We start from the raw sequence: 12,229 nt of genomic DNA on the forward strand, positions 1-12,229 counted from the left end.
GTATCTATAAACAGGTTAGGGAAAAAGCTGTGTATCATTGTCCCAGATAAAGTAAAAGGTTGCAATTGGATGTCTCCATGGGCCCTCAATTTCTGCCCCAAAGAAAACAGTAAAAGAGGTTAAGGGGTCCTTTCGCCTACCCCACTCCACTGAAACCGTGGCCTAGTCTGGCCCAAAAGGACCTGGTTGCAGATGGCAAGTAGCATCCTCTGTTGTCTTCCCCCAGTTCTGCATGAACTCACTGCATCAATTAAAGGAGACGGGCCTGTGCAGGAGCCCCACCTTTAAGCAGAGGGAACAGATTGTTCTCTCTTAAACAGGCTTTTGTCTCTACCACCAAAATTGAACATTCCCTGTGATCTCTGTGTTGCTAAACACAGCGGTCCGTACTCAATCTGGCGGTCAGTTCTCAACACTCTCCACTCTTGGCTTCATTGATTTGACTGCTTCTTGGCCTGCCTCTGGAGCCATTCTTCATCTTTTACTACAGCCCTTTCCTCTTCTCACCCCTTAAATACTGGCATTCTTCCAAGTTCTATCTCTGGCCATTGTCTTGTCTTACATTCTTCTTGCTTCTTTCAACCATTCTACTGAGTTGAGCCAGCAAGTGTACACTAAGGACTCCCAAATGTTTTCTCTGGCTCAGTCTTCAAGCTCTTAAGCACCAGACTCGTATGTCCTACTGCCTACTGAATGTCTCTACTTAGATAGAAAATTCAAACTCAACAGGCCCCAAATTAGCTCACTGTGGCTCCCACCCCACCCTACCAAACTATGCTCCCTCTCTTGCAATGCCAACAGCATCATGAACCCAGGTGCACTGACCTATGATATAGTCGTAAACTGGGAAATGCTTTTGGCTTTCTCTCACCTCCCACATCCAATCAAGCACCGAGCCTGTTGGATTTACCTACTAAGTCTCAAATCTGACACTCTCTCTCTATTTCTACCATCCCCTCTTAGTTTACCAATTCCATCCCCCATTTGGTCACAAGATTGTTTTATCTTAAACACAAACTTACTCATGCCCCTTAGTGCTGGAAATCCTACAGCAGCTTCCCTGTCAAGCCCTTGAGCCTGGTAAACCTTGCTGATTCCTCCAGCATCATTCCCCAACTCTCCCCATTCCAGAGTTTCAAACCACCCAAGTTCTCCCTTCCTTGACATTGTTCATGCTGATTCTCCTTACCTAAAATGCTCCTCGTGAACTTCTTCACCGGGCACCTGTCAGAACTCACAGCCCAAGCCACTGTCTCTGGAAAGCCTTCCTTCTTGCCTCGTTTCTGTGCATCCCTGTGCCCTCTCCAGTGTCCGTCACAGTACATAACACATTGGATTGCACTTCTCTTCATGTGCTTGTCACCCCAACAAGACCACAAACTCCTAGAGTTCACAAACAGCGAGAAGGGCTTGGGACTGGGGTCAGAGAAATGGATGCCAAGTCTTAGATCTACTTACTAGCTGTGCCTGGTCTTTGTGAGCCTCGATGATTATAATATCTAATCCATAGAATTCTCTGATCAAATGTACTGGGGCAGGTCATGTGATGTATCTGCTATTCCCTCAGCTTTAAAATTAGTTCAGTGACCTCTAGAGCCCTTTCCAGGTTTAAAAGTTTTCTAAGTTTATGAGGCCTACTTGACATTTTTTTTGCACCCAATAGGGTTTACAAATATATAAACTATTAAAAATGATTAAGCCTACACAAATAAAAAGTAAGCTCTGTTAACACACATAAACTGGTTTTCTGGATTAACCAGGATTCTCCATTTCTTCTATAAAACATACTCCCCAATGTCCAGGTAACACTAAATGCCTGCAGCTAGCAGGCTTATCTCTACTTTGCTGGCATACTTCTATTCCCAACAGTTGGGTTCTGGTATACCCCAGAGTCAATTGAGTATGTCAATCTAATTTGGTAATTTAATTGACTGCAATACAGACTAATAAGATATGAGTATGAGATAACAAGGAGTTGTTTTCTCTGAAAACCAGACTGAATTCTTGGGAAAGGCTCAATACCCTGAGCTGCTAAGAAAAATAAGTCCAAATTGTGAGTGGACAAGATAACTGCAAAAGATTGAGGGGGGAAAAGGCGGCAACTTAGAAGGATACTGCACACAGACTGCATCACAATTGTTGTTACCCTTCAGAAACCAAAACTAGAAATGGAGGGTGATGCATTTTGAGAAGATGACATCTAATTCCAATCAGAGGACCCATTAAAGAGAGAGAAAGAGAAAGAGAGAGAGATATTTTAATTACACATTTAAAAGTCCGGAGAAAGAATGGATTTATATTTAAGTTAAAATGTAAGGTTTGTCTGTATCATTTATCTGACTTGGATTAAGAGACCAACTGCTACAGTTGAAGAGGGTTCTGGCTGAGCTGGGAATTTTAAAATGAAATAAAGAGAAGGGACTGAGAGGGAATTTAAAAATGAAACAAAGAGAAGGGACTGACTCTCAGAGGGGCTAAGAGTCACCCACTAGACACTAGAGCCTTTGTTTAATTTCTTCCTTCTAAATTTGACTAGGACGGTTGGCATTTCTTTTAAACAGAATCCCAGGGAGAGAGAAGTAACATAATGTTATCTACCACACTTCATCCAAAACAAACAGTTCAGTACAGAACACTCAGCTTGATATAATGGAACATGAAAAAGCCACATTTCTGTTCTTTTCTCCCACTTATGTGGTGTCTCAATAGCCAAATGTAAAACGCTCATCAAAGGAGAGCAATGAGATTGCTCTATGTCAGAGGTAGCTTGGAACATTAATCACAAAAACCTTCATTTCATAGTTAGGGTTCCCACTAAAATCTCTAGAATTAACAGTCTTATTAGGTTAACATTTGTACTTGAAACTGGATTTGTCACCCTCTCACAAATCTGTCATCTTAATATGTGCTTACTATAATCTCATATAAAAATGTGATTTTATAATTAAAATCTTAATTATCAAAAATTGCTGGAAGCCCACTATTTTCATACCCCTTGGAAGATTACACTGTATTATACATGTTGCTCAAATGTAATAATACAGCCTGGTCACATAGCGAGACCTCATTTCTACAAAAAATGTTTTAAAAATAGGCATAGTGGCGCATGCCTATAGTCCTAGCTACTTGGGAGGCTGAGACCAGAGAATTACTTGAGCTCAGAAGTTTGAGATGACAGTGAGCTATGATCACGCCACTGCACTCCAGAGCCTATGTGACAGAGACTGTCTCAAAAAAAAAAAAGTAAAATAAAAGATCAAGAAAGGTGTCATGACATTCAAGCTAGCAATTTTCATTAACCTGAACTCTAAAATGAAATCTGAAAAGTCATCTAAAGATCATTGTTTTCCATAGATAAAAGTACAATTGGGTTGTTTCTTTCAATACTGTTAGCCTGGAGCAGAGCCATCATTTCTGTTGGATAACCCAAGACAAATTACCCAGAAAGAACCTGCTTATCCACTTCTCAGCCTACCTACAGTGACAGAGCCCCATCTACGTACAGCTAGCACTGTTTCTGATGTTTCGCAGATGCAAAGAATACATAATAAGGCCCCTGCCCTCAGGAGTTCACAGTCTGTTTGAGAGGTTAAAATATGCATCTCAGAAAGGAAGAGAAAATGAGTGTCACAAACATGTCCTTTGTGCTCTTTCATGGATTCTGGATTCACAAAATGATCTTAGAATACAATATTAGAAAGCTCTTGTGAAGATTATGCTAGAGGAAAGGCTCTGGGTTCCTCACACTTACCTACTTTGCAAAAATCCCGTACTGGTTTCAGTTGCTCTTATGGTAACACCCCAGATCTTTGACTGGGCCTGAGAGGCCTGTGACCCAGCCCTCCCAACACCTCTCCAATATCCTCCTTGTGCACCTCCTTCCCCACATTGCTCTCTGCACTCCGAGCCCTTAAAACTCCTCCCAGCCTCGAAAATTCTGTTCCTACTGCCTGGATGACTCTTCTCCTCCCTCTCTCCCACTACTAGTGAGCCACCTCTCATCCTGCAGATCCAATTTCAGCATCACTTCCTGAGATGCATCCCCAACTCACGCCCCTCCATCTGACAGATCAAGGTCACTGTTAGTACTTGTATTTTCCCATGATAGCACTTTCCCCAACTGTAGTTAAGCCATTGTGTATTTAGTTGTCTAACTGCTGTCTCCATGGTAACACTTTCCACAATTGCAGTTAAATTGTGTATTTAAGTTGCCTGACAGCCTTCTCCCCCAATGTGAGCTCAGGGAAGGTAGTGTTGGTCTCTATGGGTCTGGTTCATTGTTATACTCCCAGGAACTAACATAGAGATTGTCACTTAATAGGTGCAGTAAATATTATAATTAATAAATGAATGACAAGCATATAAGTAATTAACATTCAAATGCCCTTAATAATCAATACTTGCACTTCTAAAGTGGGAGGGTAAATCTGAATTAGCTAAGGCATTTCCTCTATCCTACATTCATTCACTTGGCAAGTGTTTATGAGTACCTGCTAAGTGCCACCCACTGTTCTAAGAGCATGTTATACAATGGTGGAGAAGACAGATCATGTCTCTTCTTTATAGCAAGAGAGATGAAAAAAAAAACCCCTAGTGAACAGATAAATATATAATTTCAAGTAGTAAAGTACAAGTTGAGTATCCCTTATCCAAAATGCTTGGTACCAGAAGGGTTTCAGATTTCTGATTTTTTTAGATTTTGTAATATCTGCATCACGCTTACCAGTTGAGCATCCCTAATCCCAGAACTCCAAAATCTGAAATGCTTCAATGAGCATTTCCTTTTTGCATCATGTCAGCACTCAAAATGTTTTAGATTTTGGACTTTTGGATTAAGTATGCTCAACCTGTGCTATTTACTTTAGTACCTTAGAGGGTGACAAGGGTAAGGGTTAAATTCCATAAGATGGACAGGGAACTCTTCACTGCACATTTGTGGACAGACTTTAGACAGCCTTGATGAGCTGTAAACAATTTTCAAGAGTTTCCAAAACAATTTCCTAAATAGAACAAGCTCATTAGAGGATCACTGGCCCCCAAGCCTTCCTCAGTCTTAAGTCGCCACTTCCCTACAGGAGAGAATTTCCTTCAAATCAGCACACTGACTCAACTCTCCCACCACTGCCTGTTCTTCTTGTTTATCTCCCACTCCACACACCTCCTCTGTCCCGATGCTTCCTCATAGCCCCTCTTGACAGCTCTCAATTGATCCCCTTCACATCTTATGATGTGGGGCCAGGGACAGACTTGGGCCAGAGGCATTGTGACTTGCTGCAGGTCACACAGCTGATTATGGCCAAGATAAAACCAAAACTCAGTTCAATCCCCTCCAGCCAGGCTATGCTTTAAATCTTTAATGTGCTATTTTTTTTTATTATAGGTTTATATTGCCACCTAACAACAAAAAAAAATAAGTTGCTTGAAGTTGAAGACAGAAGTTATCTTTTTTGTTTTTGTATCCTGCAGAGCAGTTAGTACAATCCTTTGAGCATGGGCAACCTAGTGTCTATCTATTTGTCTCTTTATCTGCTACTGCATCCAGAAGAGACCAAGACAGATTTTTACCAAATTTAGAAGGCATGTTTGGGATGAATTAAAATACAAGCCACATGGCATTCATAAAAGTCACATTGGATAATCTAGGGGACCACTTCAAAGTGATGGGTATCTCCCCTGCAGGGCACCCAAGGATCTGCCCCACAATGGAGACAAGCTACAGACAAAGGAAGCAAATATTAATAGTAGTTTCGCATATGAGCCAGAATCCAAAGTCACAAAGGCAGATGCAAGCAATCATTTCAGTTGCCTTCAGGTGGGTGGCTTCATGCTATGAACATCAAGTGGGTAGTTGGGGGTCAGGGGTATGGATTGTTTTTCTTTTCTTTTTTTTTGAAACAGGATCTCACTCTGTCACTCAGGCTGGAGTGCAAAGGCAGGATCTTGGCTCACTGCAGCCTTGACCTCCCTAGCTCAAGTTATCCTCCCATCTTAGCCTCCCGAGTATCTAGGACTACAGGTGCAAGCCACCATGCCCAGCTAATGTTTTGTATTTGTTGTAGGGATGGGGATTTGCCATGTTGCTCAGAGGCTGGTCTCAACTCCTGGGCTCAAGCAGTTCTCCCACCTAGGCCTCCCAAAGTGCTGGGATTACAGGCGCGAGCCAGCACACCCAGCTGAATTGTTTTTCTTTATAGCGTAAATTATTCTCCCAAACCACCCCAGATCAACAATCTAGCTGGGTAAGATAATACCACCATATCATTCTGATATGCATTACAAGGTATAAAGTACTTAAAGACTTGCTGAATAAATGCAGCGTAATTATATGTATACCATAGTATGCATAATTATACATGTATATTATATTATACATAGTAAAATATAATCCAACTCCCATGAAAAATACATAGCTGTTGACCTCGAAGTGAACTGCTTTGAGGACTAATGTTTGGTAACACTTTTTACTGCAGCGGGCCTAAGACATGTTTAAAAATGATTAATGGTGAGAAGTCCCAACAATTTGCGGCTCTGGCTTACTTCTTATTTTATGGAGTCCACTCAGGCACATTTCCATTTAGATAGAAAATTTCCATTAAAGGTAGGAAAACTAAAAATACCTGTTACATGTTGAAGGACAGCTGGTTCAGAGGTCTCCATAAACAGACTACTTTCCCTCCCTCCACTCTTGCCTTTGTGTACCGAAGATATTGATTTGCTCTCACCATTCACCAATTGAAACCACAGCACACAAATCTCACATTAGCAGTTGGATTAACCATCTACAACGTTCCTGTGGGCCAGAAGTGGGCCTTATATTAAAGGAATCAACTTCAATCAACAGCAGGAGATAACGGCAAGAAATAGCAGCAAGAGATGACTCCTCACATAAAAATGCTTGGTCTAACCACCGTTGAGTATTGACTGCAAAACTGAAATGTAGACTTATTTAAGAAGTCACAAAAAAAAAAACACTGCAATCGCTACTATTACAGATGCCTTCATATCTGAAAGTAAATGAATATATTATCCTCCCATCACAGACCAGACACGAAAACTGTTACATAACAGAATATTATATGAAACGATCAGATTAAATATACTAGTTCTTTGTCCATAAACTTTCTCTAAATTTGTATCTGTATTTTCTGTTTGTAAAACTGCTTCAGCGTAGAAATATTTAGTGAAAAAAAAATGCACATACACATTCCCAAATCTACACATTGAAAATGCTCTTTCCTACAGGTATCAGGCATTTAAAGCTTTTTTTCTCCTCAGCAAGTGACTACCCTGAAAGCAATCATGTTTTCTTGTAAAACAGATGATAAGCACACAAGCTGGGAAAAGCAGCTGGTTTAGGTCAGGGTTTCTCAACCTCAGCACTACTGAGGGTGGATATTTGAGGGTGGATAATTTTTTGTTGTGAGGGGCTTTCCTGGGCATTGTAAAATGTTCAGCCACATCCCAGGCCTCCACCCACTAAATAACAGTAGCACTCCCATCTCCTAACCTCCCTCCCAGCTCCAGTCACGACAATCAGGAATTTCTCCAGACTTTCGTCCTGGGGGGCAAAATCACCCCGGTTGAAAATTACTTGTTTTGGTTGAAGAACAGATAATGCCCTGTGGCAATGAGACGACAGGACCCTTGATAGTGTTTTGTTTTGTTTTGTTTTGTTTTGTTTTGTTTGAGATGGAGTCTCACTCTGTTGCCCAGGATGGAGTGCAGTGGCGCAATCTCGCCTCACCACAACCTCCACCTCCTGGTTCAAGCAATTCTCCTGCCTCAGCCTCCTGAGTAGCTGGGACTATAGCCGTGTGCCACCATGCCTGGCTAATTTTTGTATTTTTAGTAGAAACAGGGTTTCACCATGTTGGCCAGGCTGGTCTCAAACTCCTGGCCTCAAGTGACCTTGCCTTGGCCTCCCAAAGTGCTGGGATTATAGGCATGAGCCACTGCGCACAGCCGAGACTTATGTCTTACAGCTAAAATCAAGGGTGGGCCCTTGTGAAAAGCCATCTCGTTATTTCTGGTCACATGTTACTTTAGCATCACAGATGAAAAGGTATGGAAAGCTATTCATATACAGTAGAAACAATGTCTTAGGACAGAAGTGGAAGAAAGGTGGGAACCTACACTGACGGGGGAGGAGTGTGGTCAAGCAAGGAGCTCAGCCTACAAAAGAATGAAAAATGGGATGGAAACGATTTTAAGAGATACCTTTCCTACTAGGAGAACATAAGTAGGTAGCAAAAATAGTTTAAAGTTTGTGAAACAGGAGTTGCTTGGTTCAAAAATGGAGACTTTTTAAAAATAAGCAAAGTATGAGGTGAATCAAAGGGAAAAGTCACCTGCATATAACAAATAGATGGGCGTGATTACCTAATTTACACAACGTATCGCTGAGGCTGATGCTCAGTTGCTTCCTGAGGAGTGAGGACTTGGCCAGAGTTTCTGCATTTTCCTTTATTTTTATCACTTGTTTATAATATTTAAGTACTTGCTTCCTTTGGAATCTAGAAAAGAGAAATTTAATTAAAGTTTGCATCAAAGAAGGCTGGCATGCATTCGTTCATTCATTCGACAAACATTTACTGAATGCTGGTGCTAGGGCTGGGGAGCAAACATGAGTATGACTAACCCTTGCCCTCTGAGAATTTCTTTGAGGTAGGAGGGGAGACTGGAGAGCAAAGCAGGAGTCCACCCACAAAGGACCTTGAGTGCAAACCTAAGGATTTTGACTTTAACAGTGAAGAGTTTTCATTAAGAGCCTGATATGATCAAATGTACATTTTAGAATCTGCCTGGGCAGAAGTGTGGAGGACACACTGAAACAGGTGAGGCCACAGACAGGGAGACCAGTTAGGCCAGAGGAAGAAGATCGATGAAGGTCTGAGCTGACACAGTGGCCACAGGTGCGAAGGGAGATTTACTAGGGCGTGGTGTTGCACTGGATGTGGTGGTGCTGATGCTGGGGGTGCTGGGGGGCTGCTATGTGTGCAGAGAGTGATGTGGTTAAGAGCTCAAGCTCTAAAGTCAGGCAGATGTGGCAGTGGGCCACAGTGGTCAGGCTCAGGGGCTCTTCAATCAGACTTCCCAGGTGCTAACCCTAGCCCCGCCACCTTAGAGCTGGGGAACAAGCATCTCAGCCTCCTAAGCCTCAACTTTCTCATGTCCAAAATGGGGATAATAGGCCGGGCGCAGTACTTCATGCCTGTAATCCCAACACTTTGGAAGGCCGAGGCAGGAAGATCACTTGAAGCCAGGAGTTCAAGGCTGCAGTGAGCTAGGATCACACCACCACACTCCCACCTGGATGACAGAGCAAGACCCTGTCTCAAAAAAAAAAAAAATACAGATAACAGAGTTGTTATGGAGATTAAATGAGAAAATCAGTGTAATGTGTCAGCACAGTGACTGATGATAAACATTGCTAAGATGTATCATTAAGATGATGCCATGGTGTCTGCACCAAGTGAGGTGGGAGAAGGAGAATTCCGTCAGGGGGTGAGGGTGTATGTGTCCAGTCTTGAGCACATTGACTCTGGAGCGCCAGTGGAATACTCAAGTGAGGATGTCCAGTAAACAGATGGAAGCATATGGCTGCTGCTGCTAACAGAGGCCTGAGAAGATGGAGACAAAGAGCGCTCACCTTACGGAACAGCAGCTGAAGGCCTGGGTCCTGGTGGGGCTGATGTGCTCCATCTGAGACTAGCATAAAGCCCAGGAACCAAACTCAAGAGGACGCTGATGTTTGGGCAAGAGGCAGGGAGAGAAAAGGAACCCATAAAAGAAGCTGAGCTGGCTTGATCACCCAGGAGAGTACAGTTTCAACTCTGTCAAATGCTTGCGAGGAGAGGGCCAACAAGGTCAAAAGTGCCGAGGACACTTTGGGGTTGTTTCTGATGACTTTCATAAGAGGAGACAAAACGGAGCTGGGTAAGGGAAGAAGTTCCTGGGCTCTATGCTCGTCTCAGATTGAGCGCATTAGCCCCACCGGGGCCCAGGGCTTCAGCTGCCATTCCATAAGGTGACTGTGCCAAGGATGCTGACCGAAGGATAACTACAGATGGATGGGCAAATGGTTGGGGGAAAGTAGATGACAATCATTTCACTAAGAATCTGTCACTGTTCCTCTTAAAACATTTTGTTCACTCTTCTCTGATCTGCTTTCTTAACTTTAATTTTTTAATTTGACCTCATTTGTCCAACCCTACCCAGACCCCTTCTACAAGGCCCTCAGGATCCCATGGATCACTTCTGTGGTGCATGAGTGCTGTCTCGAGGGCCCCTGGCCACCAGGGCAAAGGGTCTACACGTGCTTGAGAGGTGAGTCAAGTTACACAACAAAATGTCTCCTGGTTTGAACCAAAGTGAAAGACACAGTCACCTAAAGATAACCTTCAACAAGGAGATGGTTGGCTACTCCGTTGTTTCGAAGGTTGGCTGTTGACAGTGAGGCCTGGAGGAAGCCATCCATGTATGGTCATCAAGGCTGGCCCGGCAGTACTGAGTGTCTTGTGATTTGGGGTGGGGCAGCCAGGCAGGACAGATGACTCAGTCAGTATGCTACGTGTTTAGATTTTTCTTTTACGAGGCAACGGTTCTACAGTCAAGCTTTTTGCTTCTGTAAAGAAAGTCCTGTTCTCTGCTCACAGTGCTGGTCTTAACATGACTAAGAGGAGGCGTATGTGGTATCAAGTGCCTCAAAAAACACCTGCTGGGGAGCAAAATAATAAAATATGAATGACTCAATTTATCAAACTCTTTTAGTGTGTGCCAGGTTTTCTGGTAAGCTCTTTACGTATAGGATCTCTTAATCCTTACAAAGATCCTGCCAGGAAGACACTGTTACTTCCTTCATTTTACCAAGGAGAAAATGAATGAGATACCAAGATGTTAAGTGCTTGACCTTAACAGTAACTTCACACTGTTACTAAGTGGCAGAAATGAAAGGTGAACTCAGGCAATCAGACTCCACAGCCCACCATCTCACCACTACTATATAGCACCCACTGTTGTACCCTTAGGTCCTCCCTTAATTGGGCTACTCTTTAAAAGGTAGTTACCCTTTAAATGCCTTTTAGAAAGGGTTAATACTGATTTGCACTCAAGTGTTAAGAGATGACCAATATCCTAGTCTTCCTGGAAGCAAAAGCAGCAAGAGGTCACCTGCCTGGTTGGAGGAAAATGACTTGGAGGAACGTGGGAAATGGAAATGGAAAAGCAAGCCAGGGAACAGGGAACCCTCACCTTATGGAATAGCAGCTGAAGCCCTGGGCCCTGGTGGGGCTGATGTGCTCCGTCTGAGACAAACATAGAGCCCAGGAAACGAACTCAGTGACAGTAGGAAAGAGGGGCTACCAAAACAAAACTTCCCAACTTCATAATGTAGCCTAGAGCATCCCTAACCATCCACACAGCTAAATCGGCTATGGAAGCAAGTGTGTGCATGGCTGTCTGTGGGTTCACAAAGAACCTTCTCTCATAGCAACCTGCCAAGAGAAGTAGCGGTCAGCCCTGGAAGATGCTCACACTCAGTCGGTCTGGAGGGTGGCACCTACAAGTGTATTTTAAACTGAGATGTCTTGTGTGAGGCACTGAGGGGAACCCCGCACATCACAGGAGAATAAGAGGACTCCCTGAGCAAGGAGAGGTGGCTGGTGAACATGACCTGAGGCATTGGAGGCTCTGGCCTAGGTCTTGCAGAAGAGAGAGCAGGATGGTGTGGTACCACAGACAATGGCCATGGCTGAGGGCTGCATAGAGACCCAGAAGTAAGAGCATCTTCCTCACAAGGCCTATGAGTGGCACTGGGAACCACTCACAACCACATTGTACTCCTATGTCCTTTCTCTACTGCCAGAACCTCCTCACCACTTGTGAGCCAAGAGCTCCTTTTACTATTTTTTTTTTGAAACAGGAGTCTTGCTCTGTCACCCAGGCTGGAGTGCAGTGGCACGATCTCAGCTCACTGCAACTCCACCTCCCAGGTACAAGTAATTCTCCTGCCTCAGCCTCCCAAGTAGCTGCGACCACAGGCACACGCCACCATGCCCAGCTAATTTTTGTATTTTTAGTAGAGATGGGATTTCATCGTGTTGGCCAGGCTGGTCTCAAACTCCTGACCACAAGTGGTCTGCCTGCATCAGCCTCACAAAGTGCTGGGATTAACAGGTGTGAGCCACCATGCCCAGCCCAAGAGCTCCTTTTGAATACATTATGGTGGGGT

The 12,229-nt window shown here is 43.5% G+C and overlaps 1 protein-coding gene across 1 annotated transcript in view; it reads right to left on the bottom strand.

The window, feature by feature from the left end:
* The window catches only part of TTC41 (tetratricopeptide repeat domain 41), a 71,792-nt gene that overhangs the window by 4,977 nt on the left and 54,586 nt on the right, over positions 1-12,229 (bottom strand). The window contains 1 exon segment of the mRNA XM_016924071.4: positions 8,380-8,513. Coding sequence (XP_016779560.3) covers positions 8,380-8,513 — 134 coding nt within the window.

This window comes from Pan troglodytes, chromosome 10 (genome assembly GCF_028858775.2).
Source record: "Pan troglodytes isolate AG18354 chromosome 10, NHGRI_mPanTro3-v2.0_pri, whole genome shotgun sequence".
NCBI classification, from domain to species: Eukaryota; Metazoa; Chordata; class Mammalia; order Primates; family Hominidae; genus Pan; species Pan troglodytes.